Source organism: Canis aureus, chromosome 21, assembly GCF_053574225.1.
Source record: "Canis aureus isolate CA01 chromosome 21, VMU_Caureus_v.1.0, whole genome shotgun sequence".
NCBI lineage: Eukaryota > Metazoa > Chordata > Mammalia > Carnivora > Canidae > Canis > Canis aureus.
Window position 1 is genome coordinate 3,484,978 of NC_135631.1, and position 26,224 is coordinate 3,511,201.

General features: G+C 46.9%; 1 protein-coding gene across 15 annotated transcripts; it reads right to left on the reverse strand.

The window, feature by feature from the left end:
* Positions 1 to 180: 180 nt before the first annotated feature.
* SF1 (splicing factor 1) lies at positions 181 to 14,237 on the reverse strand. Of its 15 annotated transcripts, none has more exons than XM_077862284.1 (14): positions 13,414 to 14,236; positions 11,979 to 12,107; positions 9,203 to 9,278; positions 6,046 to 6,198; positions 5,749 to 5,838; positions 5,224 to 5,407; positions 5,015 to 5,130; positions 4,792 to 4,899; positions 3,714 to 3,894; positions 3,177 to 3,450; positions 2,788 to 2,847; positions 2,492 to 2,671; positions 1,531 to 1,735; positions 181 to 1,096 (listed from the first exon to the last, which is right to left on the reverse strand). In XM_077862284.1, the coding sequence occupies exons 1-14, from the start codon at positions 13,799 to 13,801 to the stop codon at positions 967 to 969; spliced, it is 2,274 nt and encodes a 757-aa protein (XP_077718410.1). In that variant the 5' UTR covers positions 13,802 to 14,236; the 3' UTR covers positions 181 to 966. The 15 variants fall into 15 exon arrangements, with proteins under 15 accessions (XP_077718410.1, XP_077718419.1, XP_077718420.1 ...); XM_077862293.1 differs by having other exon boundaries at positions 3,173 to 3,450; positions 13,771 to 14,222; XM_077862294.1 differs by having other exon boundaries at positions 2,788 to 2,842; positions 13,771 to 14,221.
* Between the last annotated feature and the right edge of the window lie 11,987 nt (positions 14,238 to 26,224).

The window sequence follows — 26,224 nt, forward strand, 5'->3', positions numbered from 1 at the left end:
CACAGTTAGCTGCCACACAAAGGGACGCAGACAGGAGGCTCCTTAATGAATGTCCCAGGGGTTCCCCAGAGAGAACAGGATGACTGGGGCCAGGTGCTGAATGCAGGCAAGTGAGGTAACTTTGGAGCTGCTAGGGGTACAGGGGATTTGATGAGAAAAGAAAATGAAGAAACAGACCCAGAAAACCACACTGCTCTTTTATTCAATGGAACATCCCCCTTTAACGCAGTGTTGAATCATACACCGAAAAAAAAAGCCCAGAGAAATTTCTGCAGATAAACCAGTGAAGAGAACGCGCATTATACATTACTGTCAACATAATCACTCCATGAGAGAAAAGGAGAGAAAAGAAGAAGTAGAACGAAAAACAAGGGGCTCAAACCCCTAGACACTGCAAAACATTGAGATGTTTGGGATTAAAATAAAATTTAAAAAGAAACCTTCCAGGAAGGAGAGGAACAAATGGAATCTGAGGCAGCTCAGGTGCTCAGGGAGCATGGAAAGGACTCACCAGGGTAGCAGACAAGGCCAAGGTGGCTCAGGTGGGCCCACCTATTGCTAGCAGGAGTGTCAGGATGGGTGGTGGCCCTGGACCTGGAAATTAACCCACTACTCTACAGGTGGCAAAGACAAAATGTCACACTACCAAAAAAAAAAAAAAAAAAATCCTCTGGGGTGTTCATGGCAACCTTGAAAATCTTAGGAATCCCCCTCCCACATAGCCTGACATTAATGGCCAAAGCTTGCACCTAAAACCATTTGCTCCCTCCTTTCCTTGGGAAAAGAAGAACAAGGAATGGAGAAAAAGGAAAGGAATCTAATTGCAGCAGAAGATCGGGGAAGAGCATCTCCTTGGACGGAGTCTGAAGAAAGGAAGAGATAAGGAAATAACAAAGAAAAAGAAAAAATTAATAAAAATTTCACGATATGGAGCCAGCGTGTTCCGATTCCGTCCACAAAAATAACTCAGGCTGCTTTGCCGAACCATCCTGTCCACCAGGGGCGCTGCTGAGGCTGTCTGCCTGGAAGGGTCACCAATGGGCGCGGAAAGTCCTCACTCTCATGGCTCGGGCCATCGCCGCCGCGGGGAGGGATCCTGGCGGCCCGGTTTGGGGAGAGGCAAAGGGAGTTGGGTGAGGAGAGAAAGAAGACAAAGAAGACACTCGATGCTACGGGGCGCCAGGAGAGCCCAAGCTGGCGCCCCTACTACCACCTGCCCATTCCCAAGCGAGTCCTCAGTCGCTTGGCCCAGCCCGGTGCGTGCACACACACACATGCGTGCACACAAATCACATGCGTGCATCCCAATGTCTGGCTCCATATGGTGAGGTTCGGCGTGTGTTTAAACGAGACCAATGCTCTCTCTATATAATATATATTTTCTTAAAAAACCGAGTCTAGTTCTGTGGTGGAGGCGGTGGGGGAGCTGGAGGCATCCCGAAGGGCGGCATGCCCGCCACCCCCATGCCCATCATGGTGACAAAGTTAGAAGGGTCCATGGGAGGCGGAGGAGGAGGGGGCGGGGCATACATCATGCCGGCGGAACCAGGCGGCGGAGGCGGCGGAGGGGGAGGGGCCCCGGGCGGCAGAGGCGGCTGGACCCCGGGGGGCAGGGGCACCATAGTGGGGTTGCCTTGCATCTGAGGGGCTCCTGGAGAAGCTGCGGCAGCCGCCTGCTGCTGTTGCCATGGCGGGATGGACCCTGTGCCAGCGCTCGTGGTGGTAGTCGTCGTATCTGGGGTGGTAAAGAAGCCCAAGGTCACACGCGCGGGGGCACACCGCGGCTCTCTGCGGCTGCTGCCTTGGGATGGGGGGGCGAGGGGCGCCTGCTCCTTGCTTGGCATGCGGTACGGTGGTGGGGGGCGGGCGGGCGGGGCTGTCCTGGTGATGGGGAGTGGAGGGGTGGGCAGGACTACCCTGGGGTCAGCCTCGAGGTCTCTGGGCTTAACAGAATAAGCCCTTTGTCACCAATGCCCCTAGAAGGGCTGAGGGGAAGGTACCAGACACAAGAACCGGCTCTGACATCCCTCCGCCCATCCGCCGCCACCACCGAACGGCACATTCAACCTCAAGGCCACAGCTACTCTGCCCGCAGCCCGGTCCCATCCCTGCAGTCTCTCAGGCCCCAGTCACATCCCCTCTCCACAGCATGCAAGCACCCTCCCCACCTGGCCTTCCACACAGGTGCAGGCCAGCCGGCAGCTCAAAGTGCCCAGCCTGTGCGAGCCTGGATTTCTGGCACCCTACCCACAATGGCATGTTCCCTCCAGGTCCCCCAAAACCAGTCCCCAGACACAACCACACCAAACATCAGCTCTCTTCCTCAAGACCCCCAGGGGCCATGAGGCCCTTTCCACTTACACCCCCAACAGAGAGCAGAGTCTCCTCCCTGGGTGTCTGCCTGCTTCTGTGAGCTGTGAGGTTCTCTTGCTCCTCTCAGCCCCACCTCTTCATCCCACCCACCCCCACAAGCCCAAAATATTCCACTCACTTTGCTGCCATGGCAAGGGGGTACTGGAAGCCATACTGCTGCTGGGCGGAGGGGGTGGCGGAGGCTGCTGCTGCTGCTGCTGCCATGGGGGAAGAGGACCAGAGGGAGGGGGCGGGGGCTGCCCACTGGGAGGCGGCGGCGGCGGTGGCATCATGCCCATAGGCGGCGGTGGCATCATACCTGCAGGTGGGTGGAGGCAAGGGTGAGGCCTCAAAGGAGGAGATGGACCTGGGACAGAGACCCCACTCCCAGACCCAGGGCATACCCGAGAGTGAGCAGATGACAGGCTGCATTACCTTTTCCTTGATGCAGGCGATAGACCCCAGAGCCCACAGGCGTACTTCCCAGGTACTGATCTTGATGGAAGGAAAGAGCAGGGACTTAGCAGGACATTTGAACTGGCAGAGGAAGATGCCCCCACCGATAGTTTATTTGGTCACACAGCTTGTAACCACTACCCTTATTCTGGAACCTTGCCTTTAAAAAGAAGCAAGCCTGTTTCTACCCCACACAGTAACCACTTCCTGAACCAGGATGAAGTCTTGCTCCTTCTAGAGCGCTAGCCATGGCACGAGACCTGGTGAAATACCCAGCCACTTTGGGAGCTGCCTCTGGTTCGCAGGAACCTGATGTCAACCCTTGCTTATCCCAAAGCCCCAAGGTTTCTGGTCTGACACTTACTTACCCATTGGAGGAGGGCCATGATGCCCAGGTGGGTGTGGGCCCTGGTTCATCGGTGGTGGTGGTGGCTGCATCCAAGGGGGTGGGGGTCCGTTAGGGTTGTGCTGCATGGGATGTCCACCATGCCCACCTGTCAGGCTGGGTAATGGGTGTGGGAAGCTGTGGGGGCCACCTCCAGGCCCACCAGGACCACCTCCATGCATGCCATGGTAGGGCCGACTCTCTGAAGGGCCAGAATTCATCCACGGTGGGCGGCTCTGGGTAGTGGACATGAGAGACTACGTGAGAGCATTTCCCGTCAATGTCCCTTGCCCACGCCCCCTGGTGGCAACACTGTTCTTTCGGCTATGCCAAGACCAAAACACACATAAGAACAGAATCTTCCCAAAGGGAAAGATCCCCAAACATCCTGGTATCCGGAAGAACAATGTTGCCAGCCATGTCTGTCAATGCACTCTTCCCAAACCACCTGGCCAGAGCCCCCTATCTCTGAGGAAGAGGATGGGGAGCCAGACCACAAGAATAAGCAACTGAAACTCACCGGTGGAGGTGGGTTGTTGGCAGGAGCAGCAGGCCGAGGTGCACTGGCCAGGGGCGTGGTGGCGGGCCCAGATGTGGAACCCACAGATGCTGGCACCGGTGCTTCGCCCAGTTCAGCCATAAGGGACAGATACTCTTTATCCATCCGTGCTTTATCCTGAGCTGACTGGGGGTCACCAGGCCTGAAGGTGGGATGGGGGGGGGGGGGAGAATGGGAGAGAGGGAGGGGGAGGGAGAGAAAGAGAAGGGAAAAAAAAAACCACCTCTCATTAAGAAAAAGTTTTTTTTTCTTTTAAAAGATTCTATATATTTATTCATGAAAGACACACAGAGAAAGAAGGAGGGACACAGGCAGAGGGAGAAGCACGCTCCATGCAGGGAGCCCAATATGGGACCCGATCCCAGGACTCCAGGATCATGTCCTGGGCCGAAGGCAGGCGCTAAACTGCTGAGCCACCCAGGCATCCCAAGAAAAAGTTTTATCCTAAGGAACTGACAGAATTTTGAGGAATTCCATCATCCTTTCTACCCATTCCTCGAAATAGTCTCAAGTCCTCAGTTCTGTGCCCAGCTCTACATCTGGGATGCCATGTGGATTTCTGCCACAACAGAGAAGACTCTGAGCAACCAGCCAGCCACATGGGCCAGGAAGCACAGGCTCTTCCAAAGAACAAACTTTCATCAAATCCTACATTCCCAGTTTGGGGGAAGGAAAAAAAAGCAGAAAAATGTTGCTATCAAGTGCTGGTTCAAAACTGGTCAAAAATCCAGATGGCTTAGTCTTTTGAAACCAATCCTAAGCAGCAAAAGCCAGTTAATACTAAGCTATAGTAAAAATATTTATATCTAGAATGGAAATTTCTAATTTTTCTGAACTCAAAAGGAGTTGCAAAATACAGGTCAGGTGTTCTACATAAACTGCTTCTCATCTTCCTGAGTTTTAACATCACACCATTATAGACCACATTCACAGAAATGAAGGCTCTCTCAGGTCCAAAGCTTAACAGCAACCAACCAGGTGCTCAAGAAATATCTCAAATACTATGAGTTACAAAGAAAACACAACCCCAGCCCCTCACCTTTGGAATTTGCAATCAGATGCAATGTGGCCAGCCCCTCCACACTTGGTACACACTGTGGTATTGGTAATGCTGCGTGTCTCTGAGCTCTGCCAGGGTCTCAAGATCCTGTGTGGGGTGGAGAGGGAGGAGGCAAGGTCATCTCAAGAGTTATAACCAAATTCCCTACTTCCATAGGTTCTTCAGATTTGTACATACTTTCCCCTCTAAACTGATCACACACCTGTTATCATCTTCCCGAAGGGTCCCATTTAAACGAGCCAACTCCCGAAGCTGCATCTTCCGTAGATCATTCTGGTCCTCAGGGGTCTCAATACCCTGCTTCAGAATGTTTCTTATCTGGTGGAGATGCAATGGGCAATTACAGTTACATAAAGCGCTGGAGCCACCACTAGATTTTCTGGCAAGAGGCTTCCTTTCTGGCTGCCTTACCTGTTCCACAGCTTTCTTCACATTCTCCATGGTGTTAGCAGTAACCAGGGCATGAAGCGGCTCATCTTCTCCAGGCAGCATCTGGCCATCTTTGCGGCCAACTTTCCCTTCTTTGACAGACCCTTTCCCTCGGATCATGATCTTGGCATTACACTCTTTCTCTATGTTCTTCAAGGTGTTCCCTCTGTCAGAGGCAGAAAACACAGAGTTGTACTAGACAGGCAAGTTCACAGGCCACAGGGGACAGAGTGGGCTGAGCACGCTGGCTGGAAACCTGAGTGCACAGAGTTGGGATTTTTCCACCAAGAGCTCCATGATCTCTAAGTTAAGGTCAGCCACACCAATCCTCAAGATCTGATTCTCTGCAGTAAAATGCGGTTGAAGAGATTTTCTCACAGAAAGGCATGAACTCCCACCAAAGACCAGGAAGGTAAACCATCAATGCCACCAGCACCCAACTGGGCCTAAGGCAGATACGTCTCATAGGTTCTTAGAAATTATCCCAAGTGGGGAGCAGTTACTCACCTGGGCCCAATCAGCAGCCCCACAAAGTTGATTTCAGGATACTCATCTTGTGGAATCATGACTTTATCGCTCACCCGTGTTGCTGGAGGTCTAAAAAAGAAAAGACTCCTAGACTCTGCATGTTTCTGAGAGAGGACACAAATAACCCACAGCTCTTCTAGAATGAACCTAGGTACCACGTATTAATTATACATGATCTGAGGATAAGAGGTGTGACATTAGTACCAAAATAATTCTCCCAGATCACATGTGATCTGCACACGTCCATGGCCTGGACAACCCAGTCCCTCTGCTTACTTGTAATCTGCAGGTGGCTTAAAATCAGGGTTGAGGGCAACCATTTCCGTGATGAGGTTGTGCCGCTCCTCTTCAAGCTTTTTGCGGGTGCGGAACTCGCGGGTGTTAAGCCGCTTCCCCTCGCTATTGTAGATGGGCTCAGGGGAAGGGGACCTGTGGGAAACAGATCACCGTTACTGCTTTGCCTTTACTTTTCTCATCCCACATGGGCTAAAATTAGTCTTCCCAGCCCCTCTGCCTCTCAGACCCTAACACAACACTCTTCGGAGGAACCGACCGTAACGTGTGCTATTCAAGATCGTGTGGAATAGGGAGATGAAAGCTGGCTTAGCATTAGGGGGACTGGGGTGTGTGTGAGAAAGGGAGAAAAAAAAAAGGTTTTGCTTCTAAGTGTTGAGAAGAAAAAAAGTCTGTCCTTCTGGGGGAAAATCTTTGGGTTGTAAATGGCAAGGACAGTATCATCCTCTGGATTCTTCTTGCCAGATACGGATTTTTCATTTTAAAAAACCGTACAGTATTACAACTTTATAAACCACGGAAACCCCAAGTTTAGGTAAAATGTGAACTCTTGCAGAGCTCGTGCCCTATCAGGAAGAGTGTCTGGACCCCTGCCACATAGTAAGTATAAGCTCTTTAACCCAATGCAACTGGGACTCAAGGCTGCTGCAGCTACTTGGCCCCACAATGGAGAGAGATGGTTCAAGGCTTCGTCTCTGCTTTTCCTTCAATGGCCTGGCTGGCTGTGTCCAAGGCCCAGGAGTCAACCTGTTTTCTGGCTGTTCGAGGTTGGGGAGTCTGGGTAGAGAAAAACGTTAACGTGCTAAAGCAGCTTCTGCTAGAGGCTGCAAATGCAGATTTGGTCAAGTACTTGTCTAGGGTCTGGACCTGCAAACGGCAAGGGGAAAACCTAGGATTCTCCACCAGAGTTTACAAGTCCAGAAAGCAGATTTTCTCTCTCTCATTTTTTTTAAGGAGTAAAATGCTGTTGCTACAAGTAAAAAATAGTAATGATAAAATGGTCAGTTTACCACAGCTGGATTTGCGGTAATTAAAAAAAAAAAAAAAAAAAGAGAGAAGTTACACTCCTAGAATTCTGAGTTGAGATTACAAAAAGGACCATAGCTTGATATTCTGAATGAAAATTTAGTAGCAGCTGCAAGAAGGGAAGAGACCATGTGGATCAGGTTATTAAAAAAACATCCTGAAAGTAGTCAAGACTCCTATACCCTTGGTTTAGTTGAGAGAACCTTGCCTAGTTGGAGAGCAAGGACTGAACTCGGCTGCTCCCACTGTCTTCAGCCTAAAGGGAACCATGTCATACCACGTTACACACACGATGGAATAAAAGGTCAGCTTTGTTCATGGCTAATGACGGCTAAATGACACCTCCGTTTCTAACATTTATATATAAACTGTTAACACAATCCAGTAATAGTGAACAAAAGCAACATACCCCAGCTCATTAGACTATCATTTTATACATTTAACTCTACAGAGATTTTAAAAACATTTTTTACTGTGCAACTTAACATCAAAATAACATAGTGGCTTAATATTGAGAATACACCTTCTTAGGAAATAACCTTAATAAGGTAAGAAACTCATGCAGTTCCCTCCAACCTGGGCTCAAAAGCAAGACCAATCAGGCATTAGGCCCTCTTTCAAACTGAATACAAGGGAGGAAAAAAAAACTGCTCTGGTTTTACTTCTAACGTGCTTGACATTTCTAACTCCCACCCGTAGCTGTCTAGAATTAGCATTTCTGACTGATCAACAAAACAAGGTTTACCAGTACCAAATTGGTCATTTAAAAGCCTCACAACCATTTAACCTCTTCCCAAATTGTGGATGTGAAAGGCAAAAGCTACTATTCTAGAGGTTAGACTGGCCCAACTTCTTCACTCCGAATAGGCATCATATAAATCAACTAATCCCATTTTTCCAGGATGCAAAGGTTTGTTAAAAATTCAACCTTTTGAGGAATTGCCTGGTAACCTGTTAGACATATTATTAAAGGGAAAAAGGCCAAAAAAGTACTAAACAGTTGTGGTCTACAACCTATAATGCAAATCTTTAAAAAATAAATAAATAAAATAAAACACAACACAACACAACCCCTCCAAACAAAAACTACAGGATAAAAAAATGATAAATTCATTAAAATTAAAAAACCCATTTGGAGAAATTTGTTCCCTGGCAAAAGATAGCAGAAAGATGTGAGTGGCTTCTAAAACCATTATATCATCTTCCTGATTTAACGAGCCATTAATTGGGTAATGAAAGCCCAAAACACTACTTTTTAAAGTGAAGTGTTTTCAACAATGCTGCATGCACTACGAGCAATTCTATGCGAGGGAGGCATATTGCCCTCCTATTAAATGGACTGGATTTTAGCTGTTCAAGTTCAACCAGCCAATAAAATTCCTGATTAAAAAGTTCATTTCTCTCACTTTTTACTTTTCAAAGGTGAGAGAAATTATACACGGAAAGGACGTGACCACAGCTGTTTGAAGACCACACTCTTTAAAAAATAAAGGTAATTTAGAGTTGGTTACTAGCCTTCCCAAAACAGGTGAGAATATTCTGGCCCCTCCCAATACCCCCAAGGCAATGGCCAAGGCGGAAAATTCACTGGCAGTGAAGGAAGCTGGTTAGAAATCTCATCTGTTTTAAAACCATCTCAAAACCATGAGCAGGAAGACTGGAGCAATGAGCTAACCAGATTGAGTTTCTGGTCTGCTCAAATTCAGTGATGCTCAAAAATATTCTGAATCCCTGCACCGTGTACCTGTGAGAAAAGCTCTACACCCTCAGCTTTCAACCAAAGCAGTTACTGAAAAGGGTGGTTAACGGGCCACTTCACTGTCCCTACGGGTGGGTAAATCAGGTTAAAATCTACATGCTTACCAATTGAAAACCAGGTGTCCATTTTCCTGTAACTTTTTATTCTGCTAGTAATTAAGTTCCATTCCAATTTTCTAACTGACGACTGACCATATAGATTGCTAATTAAACCCTATGCCCCAGAATGGTCAGAGTATTTATCAGTCGTCTTACTACGATTTCATTGAAATGACACAGTATGTTGCCACCAGTAAAACGTATTGAGAAAAAGGTAAAAAGCGTTACTGTCAGCTGGTTAAAACTGTTTCCCAACCTGTCCTCAGGGTTAGGGGGGATGCCCAGGTCTCCTGTGCGCAGTTTACGAGTCAGGTCTTCTATCTGCAGTTGCACTGGAAGAAACCAGGTTAGGAAAGAAAAAAAAAGGATGGAAAAAAGACAATGTTACCAAAAAACATCTCAAATCTCAATAACAAGCATGAAGAACTCGGAGACTTTGAAAGGGACGACTGATCAGTGAACACATTGAGGCAAAAACCCCCAACCACCTATCGGCAGGAGTCCATTTACATCTATAGGTATTTTTCACTTCAAAATGGTTATCACTTAAGGAAGCAAACAGTTTGTTGGAAGAGGGGTTAGCGGTATAGACTGTTCACTAAGGCTAACATCAAAGCAATTATTAGGTCTTTCACCTCTCCCTTCCCCCCCCCCCCCAAGGCTTGCTATACAATTGGCACCTGCACAAACCATATATGTTATCACCAATACCCTGTTTCCAACCAAATTACTTTGAGGGCAAGACTCTTGAGAGTTTATTTTTCTTCATTAAATGTTAAGCATAGCCCAAAATGAAACCCAATTAACATGGGACAAGGAAAAATACCAGTTGAACATAGATCATTTTCACTGATACCAGGTTCAAAATTTCTTAAACACATGACATTTAACAACAATTCAACACCTCGTAAAGTTTATTATACATACTTTTTCTGTACAACCAGATCCATACTAAGAAGGATCTCCCAATATCTGTTGCTTTTATTCAAATCTTATGTGACAATCCATATACCTTAATAAACCAGTAACCATGAGATGTTAAAGTCTGTGCTCAGACTTGCTCCTCATGAGGGGAGTCAAAGTAGGGGTGTAGAAATAGAAAATGTGGATCAAGGAGATGTGTGTGGCCCTCAGACCAAGCTTGACAAAATGAGGCTGTATGTGAAAAAGAGAGGAGGGTTTCACAAAAGTTCAATGATTTCAGGGAAATGTTACCCGGGTGATTTCTCAAGATAATGGGAACTGTAGAGCCAGATCACGGTCTTCAGCGTGCTGAAGAACCACCTGTTTCTGTTTCTTACCTTTGCAGCGTCTGAGAGTTGTGAGCAAGCATCCCTAATAAGGACAAGTCTTATTGGGTTGTGTTGAAGTTGAGTTGGCTCCACAACAGGATTAATGCATGTCTAACCCAAGATATCCTTTTAATTTTAAATACATCCCATAGGCTATACCACATATCCAACTCCAAAGAACTAAAAATCCACATTCATATCAAGAGAAGATATTGGGGTCATTGTACAAAGTAGTGTGTACCATGACAAACAGAAGATGAATTAAGATACGTGGATCCCTAAGCTCTTCTACGCCAGAAAATTTTAAGACTTTACAGTCAAGTATTAAGCTAAAGAAATCAAGGTGAAAGTCACCTTCACAGGGGCAGGCAGCACTCCTAACTATAAGGGTGTGTGGGGTCTGATGTGAGAAACAGCTGAGATCTATACTTGCCTCTGTTTTGGCTCTATCCACTTTTGATTATAGCTCTAAACAGCCTGTAGGGCTCAGTGCATTAACTCCCTGCACAGGAAGATAATTGGAGATGTAGAGAGTAAGTTTTTTTCCCCCATTTTCTAAGTCTGCTTGTGTTCTTAGGATGCCATTCCACTAGGGACATTTCCAAAAGGTTGTAAAGACCCAGGCCAATCTAATGAGACAAGGAGGTGGATAGGAGTAAATTGGAACAGTGGGGAAAGAAGAAATATTAGTACTGTAAAAACAAACAATTCCAACACCTCAAAACTCTCAGCAATTAAAAAATGTAAGAAATTATGATCCTCAAGAATAACACATGCCAGCCTTGAAGCTTTTTATCTGTAAAGGCTACAGCCTCCCAGGCCTAGGCGGCCTTTGCCCTAATTTACTCCAAAGGGGATGTTTATTTGGTTAGTAGGAAATGCTTATCAAGTGAACTTTTTGGAGACAGCTGGAGATACATGAATAAAGGTGAAACTCGCATTAAAAACCTTGTATTTAAAAAAAAGGTAATTTTGAGGTTAACTTCATTTACATTGTGGACAATTACTATAATTATTGTCTTGAAATTTCCCAACAGTTAAGATCTTTTTTACCCTATCACCTCATGCCATATCCAAGTAGTACCCCTTTCCCAGCAGAATTCTTTGATAATAAATAGTAAAAGAGCCTTCGTTTTAAGGCAGCTCTCCAAAGACCAAACCAGAAAAGATGCTGAAGGAAAGGTTAAATTCAACAAAATCGTAAAAAGGGATGTATACTGCCAACACTTTCAGGACCACTCTTTGATTAAACTGAGTTTTTCAGAAAGTACCTATAAAAAGTAAAAGACCACATTTGAAGGGGAGGGAAGAATATGAAATGGTGAAAGGCCATGCTGTGAAAAAGGTACTTAGTTTATAATACCTGCAGTGTTCTCCACTTGGGGCCGTGTCCAGAGAGGCAGAAGACACTCACCTCACCAACGGGCAATGAACAGCAGCTGAAAAGTGTAGGGTGGGGTACTGGACTGGGGACTACCCTCACTCCTAAATGGGTCCCTCTACCTTCCTGGCACTCATGGAGAACACTGCTGTTACGAACAGACCGAAACCAGGAGCTTCAAATGCAGGACTTACAGAGCAAAAACTGATGGATTATGTCGAAGTCATAAAAGTACACCTGACCATACCTCATCTCAAAAGAACAAGACTTTAAAGTCTCAAATTTAGGACACATAAAACGCTGCTCAGAATAAGTCATAACAATCTGAAAACATATTTGGGTGCAGAACGTGTATTTACCTATATAAGCTCTTTCTTGTTCCCGAGTAAGTCCAGGGGGGATGACTGTAGGCATTCCTGGAATCACTGTCTTCTGTTCCATTGTATCTTGGTTCCAGCGGCTCCTCTTCCGCTTCTTACTTGGGAAGTCTAAAGGCAGAGAAAACCCATCAAATACAAATATAAACCAACAAACTAACTACCAACAGGCAGTTCACGATACTTATAATACTACACACAACCTCGGCAGACTGGGAAACTGAGAACTTGACCTAAAACGTAAATGGCAAAAAATGGAAGACATACCCAAGAAATCAGAGACACACAGCCGCCACAAAGATACCTGGCTCTGGGTCCAAAAACATATTTCATATTTATAACATGTGTCAAAAAAACGTGAAGTATGTAAACAAGCTAACAAATCTTAATCCCTACAGTTTCAGATATGCAACATCAACCACAAATGTTTTAAAAACCCCAGGGGAGACAAAATATACCGAATAATCAGATGTGGTAAAGTATGCTGAGAAAACTGTTGGTTCTTCCCACCTCCAAACCCCACCAGCCACCTTTCTAAAGGGACCAGAACACAACCAAACTTACAATTTACTAAGTGAAAAAGCCCAATTCTTCAAAAAGCTCACTTTTTTCTTCAGAAGTTTAGTCAAGATAAGCATTCAGTTTTCCTGGCTAATTTAGACACTTAACATCAGAACTCCTAAATGAGGTATCAAAAGTTCAACAAAATACAAGCTATCCAACAGCAGCCAAATACTCCTCCTCCAAAACAGAAGCGTAAACTTTCTACACATCTGGTACACACAAATCAGTTCTACTTGGAAAGCCCCAACAACTAAGGGGAGACATATCAGACTTCTCTAAGATAAACGAATGGAGATTAGGAAAATATTCCTTCCTCCAAAAGTGCACCGGCTCCAACCACACCACTGAGGATTTTTCGAGCTCTTCCTTTCACTGCAGTAAAAACTTCGCACAGAGAGATAAATTACTCTCGCTTTCCTACCTTTTGGACTTCTCTAGAATCAGAAAGGTGCTCCACGTCATCAATTGACCCTTTCACGCCCTCCCGACACGCACATCCCTCAACCCGTCCACCAATTCAACCCGCTCGACACCCCTCTCCTGTACCAAGCTGTAGAGAGCAACACAGAGCCCCCCCACCCCATTTCCATTTATTATCGGGCCACAAAGCCCGGCAGCCATACTGCGCCTGCGCACAACACCCTCCGCGCTCCACCCCCCCCACCCCTTCCAGTGCGCGTGCGCACTCGGGGCCCGAGAACCGGGCCGCGCGCCCCTTGGCGCCTCCGCCCGGGGCCTCCCCGTGCGCGCGCGCGCCCCTGCCGCGTGCAGCCGCCGTCGCCGCCGCCGCGCGCCCCTCAGGCGGCCGGGCCCGTCCGCGCGACGCCTCTCGCGCTCTCTCGGCCCGACTCACCTCCTCCGCCGCCGGCCGGGCCCGGCTGCTGGTCCTGATGGGGTGGCGGCGGCTGCGGCGGCGACACGCGCTGGTAGAGCGGCGGCGGAGGGGGAGGCTGCGGCGGCGGGTACGAGGAGCCCGGGGAGGGCGGCGGCGGCGGCGGCTGCTGGGGAGGCGGGGGCGGCGGCGGTGGCGGCGGCGGCAGCGCCGCGAAGGGGAAGGCCGCGGTCAGGGCTCCCACCGAGCCCACGGGCGGGGGCGGCGGCTGCCCGGGCACCAGCAGCCCCGCCCCAGGCCCGGGAGCAGGCGGTGGCCCCGGCTCGAAGCCCCCTTTGGGCCCGGAAACGGGGGGGAGGCCGGGGGGGCCCAGCTTACCCAGCGGCGTGGCGTTCGCTCCGGTCGCCATGGCGCCCCCGGGGACCGGCACCGGCGGCTCCTTTTAGGCGGTGGTGGCGGCGGCTTCTTCGCGAACCTTCCGGGGGGAGGGGACCCGACTGCGCTGCCGCGGAGCGCGCGGAGCCCGTCCTCTCACGCGGCGGGCGGCGGCGGCGGCGGCGGCGGCGCGAGACGCACAAAGAGGGAGGAGAGAGGGCGCCGCGGGGGCGGTCCGGGGGCGACGGGTCCGAGTCCTGGATTGGGCCGAGCCCAGGCAAGGGGTCGGAATCGGCGGCCTCCGATTGGCGGAGCCTTAGCCCCTCTCGATGCACGCTGGGATTGGCCGGACCGTTAGGCCGGGGGGAAGAAATGGCGGCCGAGCCTGGCGAGCTGGGAGGTGTCGCAGCGCGCACTTCATTTGTTACTGCGCGAACTGAGCTCGGAGTCCAGAAAGGAGGGGAATGGGGCGGGGCAAGCTCTGTGACGTAGGGGGCAGGGTCTTTCTCATTGGTTGAAGTTGATTGGGTCAATTCTCGGTTGCGTCGTAGTGTCATGGGATTGGCTGTCGCTTGTCCGGTTCTTTTTCTACTCCTCCCCCGGGGAGCAGTTTCTCTGGGATTAAGCGAGAGGTCGCGGCGGTACCCGGCAGAACGAGATTTACGGTCGGGGAGGAGTGGAGAGGAGAGCGCATGCGTAGATGGGGCAAGGCTGCCTCTCCGACCTTCGCTTCATGGTCGACTCCTTGGTCCGGCGCGGAAGCCCTTAGTGACGTTAAGTCTCGATTCCCATAGTAACCCGGAACCGAGGGACGGGGGAGGGGCTGGCGCGCGACCGTAAACCGGAACCGTTGACGCGCCGCAGGTAAAAAGGGACTTCCTGTTTTCTTAAAAAAAAACAAAAAACAAAAAAAAAAACAACTATAAAATAGTCTATTTGAAGGATCAAAGCGATACTGAGCCTATGGAAGAACACATCATCTTAGGCAGAAAACAATAATAATTCGATTTCAAAATTAATTTGCACAACAAAAAAAAAAACCAAAACAAAAAAAGAAACAAAATTAATTTGCAAATACATTGTATTTCCATAGAATCAACTAGGTTGGGGGTTGATTACATCATCTTAAAGTCATATAATTATGAGAATAGTGGGGAAACCTGTAAACGAGGTTGAGGAGGAACTCGCTTTTCGGAATAGTGGGCAAGACACTGTAATGAAACAATGTGATTTGTTGAAGGAAAGACAGATGAGCGCGACAGAATAGACCAGAAATAGATTCCCCATGTGTAGATTCAGTAAAGATTCAGCTAACAAATGGTATAGGATCTTAAACAATAAAACAGACCTAAAATAACAATATAGGAGACCAACAGGGTTATCTAGAGGTGGAGACAAGGAAAACAAGAAACTCAGACTAGTAAATATATACTTGATCACTAAAGAAATTAGAACTGTAGGATAAAAGCCAACAGATAATAAAACATTAGGAAGATATACTTGCCACACATGATAAAGGGCTAATATGCAAAGAAGTCTTAAAAACTAATTAGGAAAAAAGACGAAAACAATATAAAATGAGCAAAGGCTGTGAATAGACAAATTTCGGAAGAGCAAATTCAAACCGCAAAAAAAAAAAAAAAAAAAAACATGAAAAGGCACCAGACACTGCCCCCCTGCAGGAAAATGCAAATTAAGGTGATAATGAGGAATCTAACCATCAAAATAGCAAACAACAAATGTGCTAACATTACTCAATTTCTTTTTTTTTTGGAAACCGTTCTGTTGTCTATTAAAATTGTACCCCTTTCAAGAAAAATTAAAAATAAGCACTTTGAAAGTATCAGTCCCATTTCTGGGAATCTGCCCCACAGCACAGCATGTGATTATATAATGTAATGTGTTCATAGTCTTCTACTTCATTTACTACAGTACTGTAAGAGTGAAAGTCTGGAAACAGTGAGTTTCCATTAATAAGCGAAGGGTTCAACAAACTGGAATCCCTAGCCTAGATTATTAGGCAGCCTTCCAACCCTCCCCCCCCCCCCCCCCCAACTAACTTGAAAGTCAGTTAATCCATACCAGGGCAGGGCAGGGCAGCCCAGCCCGGGTGCGGATCAGCGGTGTAGCACTGCTTTCAGCCTAGGGTGTGATCCTGGAGACCCGGGATTGAGTCCCTCGTCGGGCTCTCTGGCGCCTGTTTCTCCCTGTGTCTGTCTCTCATGAATGAATAAATAAGGTCTTTTTAAAAAATCCATATCGGGATCCCCGGGTGGCTCAGCAGTTTAGCACCTGCCTTTGGCCCAGGGCACGATCCCGGGGGATCGAGTCCCATGTCAGGCTCCCGGCATGGAGCCTGCTTCTCCCTCTGCCTGTGTCTCTCTATGTCTATCATGAATAAATAAATAAATCTTAAAAAAATAATAATAAAAATTTAAAAATCCATACCAAATGATTTAGAGGGACTTCTGTGCTGTTATTTAATACGAAAAGCCTAGAAATACATATTACATGATCTTGTTTTTGTAAAACCCTATATATATCTGTGCATGTTCATGTCTGCATTTGAAGGATAGAGAAAGCTACTGAAGGGTATTCACTACGTGTTTTTACTGAAGACATTGGAAAGGGAAACAGGTTACCTGGAAATTGTTCCATACATTTTAAGAACTCAACATATTTTTATTTTTATTTTTTTTATTTTTATTTTTATTTATTTGTGATAGTCACAGAGAGAGAGAGAGAGAGAGAGGCAGAGACACAGGCAGAGGGAGAAGCAGGCTCCATGCACCGGGAGCCCGATGTGGGATTCGATCCTGGGTCTCCAGGATCGCGCCCTGGACCTAAAACAGGCGCTAAACCGCTGCGCCACCCAGGGATCCCCTCAACATATTTTTAAAATGTGCTTTGGGGCACCTGGGTGCTGAGTCAGTTAAGCATCTGCCTTCAGCTCAGGTCATGATCCCAGGATCCTGAGATTGGATCCCCGATCCCCTTGTCAGACTCCCTTCTCAGCGGGGGCATCCCTTTCCCTCTGCCCTCCCTCCACTCTTGCACACATGCTCCCTCTCCCCCTCCCACCAATAAATAAAATCTTTAAATTTTTTATTTTATTTTAAAAGACTTTATTTATTTATACATGAGAGACACAGAGAGAGGCAGAGACATAGGCAGAGGGAGAAGCAGGCTACCCGCAGGGAATCCCAACACAGGACTCAATCCCAGGATCATGACCTGAGCCAATGTTAGATGCTCAACCACTGAGCCACCCAGGCGTCCCATTATGTATTATATTTTAAAAGATTGTATTTTTTTAATTTTTATTTTTATTTATGATAGAGAGAGAGAGAGGCAGAGACATAGGCAGAGGGAGAAGCAGGCTCCATGCACCGGGAGCCCGACGTGGGATTCGATCCCAGGTCTCCAGGATCGCGCCCTGGGCCAAAGGCAGGCGCTAAACCGCTGCGCCACCCAGGGATCCCAAGATTGTATTTTTTTAAGTAATTTCCATGCCCATTTGAGGCTTGAAACTACAACTCCAAGAGTCACATGCTGTACTGGCTCACCTAGCTGGATACTTAGGGATGTACTATTAACATAATAATGGTACTACTGTACTGACCCCAGTAAAGCCTACAGCTCTGTCTGCCCTCTGATGGACCAGTCCTTCTCACCACTTTCTAGTCATTTCAGATGCATTTCCTCTTTTATCCAGGATTTTTAGGAGAGTATTTTTTAACTGCAAGTTAAAATATTTTGGTTGTCTTTATTAATTTCTATTTTTGCAGAATATGGCCTTTTAGGGACGCCTGAGTGGTCAGTGGTTGAGCATCTGCCTTTGGCTCAGAGCGTGGTCCCCGGGTCCTGGGATTGAGTCCGGCTTTGGGCTCCCCACAGGAAACCTTCTTCTCCCTCTGCCTATGTCTTTGCCTCTCTGTGTCTTTCATGAATAAATAAATTTTAAAATCCTTTTAAAAAAAAAGAATAGAATAATGGCCTTTAAAATCTCTACTCTTCAAAAAAGTATAATTTGGGAGGTGCCTGGGTGGCCCAGTCAGTTAAGTGGCCAACTGTTGATTTTGGCTCAAGTGGTGGGATTGAGCCCCACATTAGGCTCTGCATTCAGCAGGGAGTCTGCTGGAGATTTTCTCTCTCCTTTTGCCCCTGCTCCCCTCAAATAAAGAAAATCCCCTTTTTTAAAGTATAATTTTATTTATGGTCAAGTATGTGATCAACTTATTTTTAAGATTTTATTCATTTGAGGGTGGCTCAGCAGTTGGGCGCCTGCCTTCAGCCCGGGCTTGATCCTGGAGACCCGGGATCGAGTCCCACATCAGGCTCCCCACATGGAGCCTGCTTCTCCCTCTGCCTGTGTCTCTGCCTCTCTATCAGTGTCTCTCATGAATAAATAAAACCTTAAAAAAAAAGATTTTATTCATTTGAGAGAGAGAGAGAGATCATGAGCAGGAGTGAGAAGGGCAGAGGGTGAGGAAGAAGCAGACTCCCTGCTGAGCAGGGAGCCCAATGTGGGGGCTCTGTCCCAGGACCCTGGGATCATGACCTGAGCCAAAGGCAGACAGTTAACTGACTGAGCCACCCAGGCACCCCTGTAATCAATATTTTTAAAAAATATTTATATATTATTTATGATAGACATAGAGAGAGGCAGAGACACAGGAGGAGGGAGAAGCAGGCTCCATGCCAATAGCCCAACGTAGGACTCGATCCCGGGACTCCAGGATCGTGCCCTGGGCCGAAGGCAGGCACTAAACCACTGAGCCACCCAGGGCCCCCTGTAATCAATATTTAAAAGTGTTTCAAGGACAAACTTAAGAGCTAGGAGTTTGGGTATTTGCCACTCCAGGCTCTGTTCTGGGCTTTTTACATAGAGTAGTTCATTTCACCTTCACAACCACCTTCAGAGATGGTTACTATCTTGAATTTATGGATGAGAATACAGAGGCACAGAGAGGTTAAGTCAACTACCCCGACGTCACACAGTCTACCACTATAGTCTACTGGTCTAAGACTCCTGGCATGGGTTGGAATGCAGTTCATGCCACTTTCTGGTTGAGGACCATCAGGCTAATTCTTCCAAGTTTTGAGGCAAGTTAGAGCCTTACAGACCCAGGCTAGCCATCCACCAGTTGGCAACTAGGGAAGTAATTTAATTTCTCCATGCCTCAGTTTGTCTGCAGAGTACAGACATTGATGCTACTCCTACAGGGTACTGTGCTGATTCAATGAGATCAGAGAGCACTTCTGATTTGAATAGGATACCTCTTGAGCTGCAGTGGCAAGAACTACACAGATTTCAGACACAGATGCCTCTTCACTTTCTATAAGGTTGCAGCACAATAAAAAATCATGTATCTTGTCTTTGTCCCAAGATCCTGGCACAGAGCTTCAAAACCCCATGGGCTTTCCTGAGTGATAAGAGTGTCCTTCCTTATTCATAACAAGCCCCTTTGGACCATACCTGAGTTTAAACTAACAGGTGACTTATTTCCAGCTGTGAGAGCCCTGGGATCACTTCAGGATGCTCACTGATCAGAAAAACCATCCAACTTTCATCCTCACCTCTGAGAAGGGGGAAAGGTGCTGGAGATTGCATTCAATCACGTGGCCAATGATTTAATCAATCATACTATTAATAAAACCTCAATTTAAAACTCTAAACGGGGGGAATTCCTGGGTGGCTCAGTGGTTGAGTGCCTGCCTTCGGCCCAGGATGTGATCCTGGAGTCCCAGGATCGAGTCCTGCATCGGGCTCCCCGCATGGAGCCTGCTTCTCCCTCTGCCTGTGTCTCTGCCCCTCTCTCTCTCCCTGTGTCTCTCATGAATAAATAAAATATTTTTTAAATTTTTTTATTTATTTTATGATAGTCATCACAGAGAGAGAGAGAGAGAGAGAGAGAGAGAGAGGCAGAGACACAGGCAGAGGGAGAAGCAGGCTCCATGCAGCGGGAGTCCGACGTGGGATTCGATCCGGGGTCTCCAGGATCGTGCCCTGGGCCAAAGGCAGGCGCTAAACCGCTGCACCATCCAGGGATCCCAAATAAATAAGATCTTTAAAAAAGAAAAAGAAACTCTAAACAGGGGCAGCCCAGGTGGCTCAGCAGTTTAGTGCTGCCTTCGGCCCAGGGTGTGGTCCTGGAGACCCAGGATCGAGTCCCACATCAGGCTCCCTGCATGGAGCCTACTTCTGTCTCTGTCTCTCTCTGTGTGTGTCTCTCATGAATAAATAAATAACCTTTTGAAAAATTAAATAAATGAATAAATAAATCTCTAAACGGAATGTTTGGGTGGCTCATCTGCCTTGATCCCAGATCATCTGGCGTGATCCCAGAGTCCCAGGATCGAGTCCTGCATCAGGCTCCTTGCATGGAGCCTGTTTCTCCTCCCACTGCCTATGTCTCTTCCTCTCTTTCTGTGTGTCTCTCATGAATAAATAAAATGTAGTTTTTTAAAAAGATTTTATTTATTTATTCATGACAGACTCACAGAGAGGCAGAGACACAGGCAGAGGGAGAAGCAGGCTCCATGCAGGGAGCCTGACGTGGGACTTGATCCCCGGTCTCCAGGATCACACCCTGGGCTGAAGGTGATGCTAAATCGCTAGGCCACCGGGGCTGTCCCCTGTAGTTCTTTATTAAGAAAAGAAGGAAAAACTCTAAACAGGGACGCCTGGGTGGCTTAGTGGTTGAGCATTTGCCTTTGGCTCAGGATGTTATCCTGAGGTCCTGGGATCAAGTCCCATGTCAGATTCTCCGCAGGGAGCCTGCTTCTCCCTCTGCCTAAGTCTTGTCTGTCTGTCTGTCTCTCTCTCTGTGTGCCTCCCATGAATAAATAGTCTTTAAAAACCTAAAATAAAACTCTGAACAATGAAGTTTGGAGAGCTGCTGGGTTGGTGAGCATATTGATGTGACAGGAGGGTGGTACACACCCGGACTCCACAGGGACATAAGCTCCTGGGCTCAGGACCCTTCCAGACCTTACTGCATTTCTTCATCTAGTGATTCATTTGAATTCTTTATAAGAAAACAGTAATCATTAATTTAGTGCTTTCCTGAGTTCTGTGTGTCATTCTGGCAAATTAATGAACTTGAAGGGAGTTGTGGAAACCCTGAATTTGCAGCTGGGTTTGACAGAGGTGTGGGTTACTTGGAGACCCAGGACTTCTGGCTGAATTCCTTAACCTGCAGGGTCTTCACCAACTTAGGGTAGTTCATGTCAGAATTGAATCAGATTGTAGGACACCCAGTTGGTGTCAGAGAATTGGTGTTGGAATGTAAACAGTAGGAAGTTCCAGCCCTTCTTAATAATCTTTGGCATTTTCCATGTTTTAACTCTTTATCTGGGGACGCCTGGGTGGCTCAGTGGTTGAGCATCTCATGATCCCAGGGTCCTGGGATTGAGTCCCACACCGGGCTCCCCACAGGGAGCCTGCTTTTCCCTCTGCCTGTGTCTCTGCCTCTCTCTGTGTGTCTCTCATGAACAAATAAATAAAATCTTTAAAACAACAACAACAACAAAACCCTCTACATCTGGTGGTTCAGAAACCCCAACCCCTGGCAAGATTGATCGGTAGTATCATGTCACTAGCTGACACTATAGAAGGGCTAGTCCATGGCTGTTTACCTGTGTCTGCCCTTTGGAGAGCTCCCCCTGTGATTCCATTACTTGAATTAGGAATAATATCTACTATGGAATGAGGCATCTGTTGTGCATCAAGAACTTTTCATAATTTTGTTTTTCCTGAAAAATTGCTTATTTACCACCTCCCATTATTTTTTAAAAAAGATATTATTTATTTATTCATGAAAAGACACAGTGAGAGGCAGAGACGTACGCAGAGACGTAGGCAGAGGGAGAAGCAGACTCCATGCAGGAAGCCCAATGCAGAACTCAATCCTGGGACCTTGGGATCATGCCCTTGAGCCAAAGGCAGATGTTCAACTTCTGAGCCACCCAGGCATCCCTACCACCTCCCATTATTTTAAGTAATTTGTTTTTTGTTTTTAATATTTTATTTATTTATCCATGAGAGACACATCTGTGAGTGTCACAGTGAGAGGCAGAGACACAGGCAGAGGGAGAAGCAGGCTCCATGCGGGGAGCCCAACATGGGACTCGATCCCGGGACTCCAGGATCACGCCCCGGGCCAAAGGCAGGCGCAAAACTGCTGAGCCACCCAGGAGTCCCAAAGGTAATTTGAACTAGCAGGGAAATAGTGGAATTTGTGACTTAGGTACAGATTAGAAATCATAGTATAAAGAGTTATGTGCAAATCATATATCTAATAAAAGACTTGTATCCAAACTCTCAAAACTCAATAAGAAGACCATCTTATTTTTTAAAAAGGAGCCAAAGATTTGAACAATTTATTCTTTTTTCTTTTTTCTTTTTAAAGATTTTAACCTCTACACCCAACGTGGGGCTCAAACTCAAACTTGAAACCTAAGATCAAGAGTCACATGCTCCACTGACGGAGCTAGCCAGATGCCCCTGAACAGACTCTCTTCCAAAGTTGTGTAGATGGTAAATAAGCACAGGAAAAGATGCTTAACATCAGTCATGAATGAAATGCAGATTAAAACCACCATGAGATTATACATCTGAGTGGCTAAAATTATTTTTTTAAGATTTTATTTATTCATGAGAGAGAGAGGCAGAGACATAGACAGAGGAAGAAGCAGACATCCCTGATACATGGCTCAATCCTAGGACCCCAGGATCACGATCTGAGTCGAAAGCAGACGCTTAACCACTGAGCCACCCAGGTGTCCTTGAGTGGCTAAAATTAACCAAGACTGACCATACCTGGTGTTGCTGAGGAAGTGGAGTTAGAACTCTCCTACCTGGATTGTGGGTATGTCAAATGGTACAACCACTTTGGAAAACAATTTGGCAGTTTCTTAAAAAGTTCAATACTCACCACATGATCCAGCCCTTGTACTCCGAAATATTTATCCAAGAAAAATGAAAGCTATATGCACACAGACATAAACATGAATGTTTATAGCAGTTTTATTTGTAATAGTCCAAAACTGGAAATAGCCCAATGTCCAACAGGTGACTAGCCAAACTGCCTATGTCTCTCCCTCTCTGTATCTCATGAATAAATAAAATGTTTAAAAAAATAATTTTAGCCACATAACTATGGTACATCTATAAAATCCAGTAGTACTTGGCAATGAAAAAGAATAGCTATGAACACATGTAACAACAGGTGAATCTCATAATCTGCTTAGTGAAAGAGGCAGAGAAAAAAGGAGTGTGTACTATACGATTCTATTCATATAAATTCTGAAAAATGCAAATTCATCTGTAGTGATGGAAAGCAGCTCAGTGGGGATCCCTGGGTGGCTTAGCAGTTTGGCACCTGCCTTTGGCCCAGGGTGTGATCCTGGAGACCTGGGATTGAGTCCCACGTCGGGCTCCCTGCATGGAGCCTGCTTCTCCCTCTGCCTGTATCTCTGCCTTTCTTTCTCTCTGTGTCTCTCATGAATAAATAAAATCTTAAAAAAAAAAAAAAAAGCAGCTCAGTGGTTACTACGAGGAGGAGGGTATGATTACAAAGGGGAAAGGGAAACAGGGTGGTGGTGGTTTCCCAGGTGCATACATCTGTCATCACCAGATAGTACATTTTCAATATATGTGGTATATTGGATGCCAGTTTCCCCTCTGTTTTTTTTCTCTCTGTTTTTTTTAAGATTTTATTTTTTTAAAGATTTATTTCAATGAGAGAGAGAGAGAGAGAGCACAGTGGGGAGGGGCAGAAGGAGAGAGAGAATCTCAAGTTGTCTCTCTGCTGTTTGCAGAGCTTGATGTCACAACCTGGAGATCACAACCTGAGCCAAAACCAAGGGTCAGATGCTTAACTGACTGTGCCACCCAGGTGCCCCTTTAAGATTTTAAGTAGTCTCTACACCCAAACTTACAACCCTGAAATCAAGAGTTGCATATCCTTCTGACTGAGCCAGCCAGGTACCCCAGGCTGTTATTTTTTTTTCAAGTTTAAGTAAGCTTTATACCCAATATGAAGCTCGAACTCATGACCCCGAGATCAAGAGTTGTGTGCTTTTCAGACTGAGCCAGGCAGATGCCCCTCAACAGAACTGTTTTAAGAAACAATAGAGATGGGCAGCCCCGGTGGCTGAGCGGTTTAGCGCCGCCTTCGGCCAGCGGCATGATCCTGGAGACTCCGGATCGTCCCACATCAGGCTCCCTGCATGGGGCCTGCTTCTCCCTCGGCCTGTATTTCTGCCTCTCTGTGTGTCTCTCATGAATAAATAAATCTTAAAAAAAAACACACACACACACAATAGAGAGGGATTCACCCATTGTCCTACTCACAACACTGATTTCATAATCTAGGAAAAATTATCTTGGCTTTTTGTTTTCTAAGTCATTATAGGGTTTTATTTTTTGAGAGATTATTTTTAGATTTTGCTCGTTTCTGAGGTTTTGACATATGTGTAGTTTCATGTGATTTGCTGTTTTAGTTTAGTGCTCTATCTTGGAGGTTCATCTCTGTTGTTGCATTTTAGTATTACGGTATTTTCAAATCTCCCAAAGGCCCTACTGGCCAATTTAGGATTTGCTCTATTGGGAAAACACAACTGAGCAAGCTGGCCCACCCCAGAACCACCTTGTGCCCATTCCTTCATTCTGAAAGCATGACTGAGGGCCTGTTGTGCACCAGGCAGTGACCAGGCACTGGCCCTGCCACAGATGGCCAGGCCCTCGCCATGCTGAAGTCCACATTTTGGTTGTCACCTTGGCCCATGACTCGCTCTTGGGCTACGAGCCAGTTACCCAAACGTCCTGAGGCACCCATGCCTCTTCCACTTACCCACAGAATGGCTTAAAGAGGCTGAGCTGCCCTCAGAGGTTACACACAGGGAGGGCCATTTGACAGCAGCTATTGCAAGAACAAACACAGGCCACTCTGACCCAGCAATGCCACTACCAGTTCATCCTGCAGGACACTCGAATGTGTATAGTGCCATTGGTATAATTATTGCACAAGGATATTTATTGCAGTGTCGCTCTTAGTATTAAAGCAATAGAAACTAATTTACATCAGTAGGGAACTAATTACTGTGAATGGACAGGAGTTGTGGGAAAGCCATACAACAGAACACCACTAGCTCTGAAAGATGCAAAGAGGGGAACAGTGTATGGAATATGTTACTATTCATATAAAAAAAAAAGAATAAATCATATGGAACTGCTTAGATACTTTCAGAAGGGTTCAGTAACTGCAAACTAGGTAGGAGACTTTTCATTATATCTATGTTTGTTTGTTTTTAATGGCATGCCAGGGACACTGAACACATATTTAAAAGTACATAAATAAAGTAACACTTTGTCTTTTCAGCACAAATTGCCAGCAGCCTGGCCTTTCTTTGGCTTATGGCCAGCCTGCGATGCCAGTGAATATTTTATCAGAAGCCCTTGCTTTGGGCAGCCCAGGTGGCTCAGCGGTTTAGCGCCGCCTTCAGCCTAGGGTGTGATCCTGGGGACCTGGGATCAAGTCCCACGTCGGGCTCCCTGCATGGAGCCTGCTTCTCCCTCTACCTGTGTCTCTGCCTCTCTCTCCCTCTCTGTGTCTCTCATGCATAAATAAATAAAATCTTAAAAAAAAAAAAAAAGAAGCCCTTGCTTTGCCCTGACCCCCAACTTTAGCTTGTTACCCTCTTCACTCCCCAAAGCCTCCTTGTGGCAACAGGCCACAAGGTGGTGCTCGTTGCCACCGGCTGCTCTCCCACTGCTCTGAGAGTGGAAGGGCCACTCTCCCCAGGCACCTAGGGCCAGTGTCAGGGGCCTCTGTAGAGTGGGAGCTTACCTCCCCAGCTCCAGCACTCTTCAACTTAGTCCTCCATCTCCATCAGAAATCTGGAAAACGGGAAGTTAGGGAACAAACATCCCCATCATGCCACCATTTGGTCCATCACCTGTTCTCTGGGCACGTGCAGACTTTCAGATCTTGGGAGGTACAGGTCACCCTCCTTCAGGTCTCAAGGAGAACTCAAGCATGAGTGCTGATGCACAGAAGCTCTGTCTCCTTCCCTGTCTGGCAATCTATTTCAGCCAAAAAACCCTAGGAGTCAGAGCAGTCGGGGTTCTGCAGGAGGGCAGAGGACAATATAACAACCTGGGGTGGCCAGGGGCCCCTGGCAGGTGCTAGGGACTGGGCTGCTGCAGGCTTTTAACATAGGCTTCCATTACCCACCACCCACCCACCCATTTGCATCCATGTATCAAATACCAGCACCCCACCTGGTGGAAAGAAATTCTTAATTCAAACACTTGCCTTGAAGATCAGAAGAAAGATAATTAGGCTGCATTAGAGAACTGACCCGTGGGCCTTTGCTTAATTAAGCTCTTCCCCCAGACCCAGGGCCTTCCCACCCTATGCAGTCGTGGTCCTGTGTGTGCACCTGACTT

Coding starts and splice junctions, on each gene's coding strand:
- SF1 (XM_077862283.1), bottom strand. CDS start 13,801: ATGGCGACCGGAGCGAACGCCACGCCGCTGGGTAAGCTGGGCCCCCCC. Junction 5,408..5,748: donor GGGCTGCTGATTGGGCCCAG/GTGAGTAACTGC, acceptor TGCCTCTGACAG/AGGGAACACCTTGAAGAACA. Junction 3,895..4,791: donor TCTGATTGCAAATTCCAAAG/GTGAGGGGCTGG, acceptor TCCCACCTTCAG/GCCTGGTGACCCCCAGTCAG.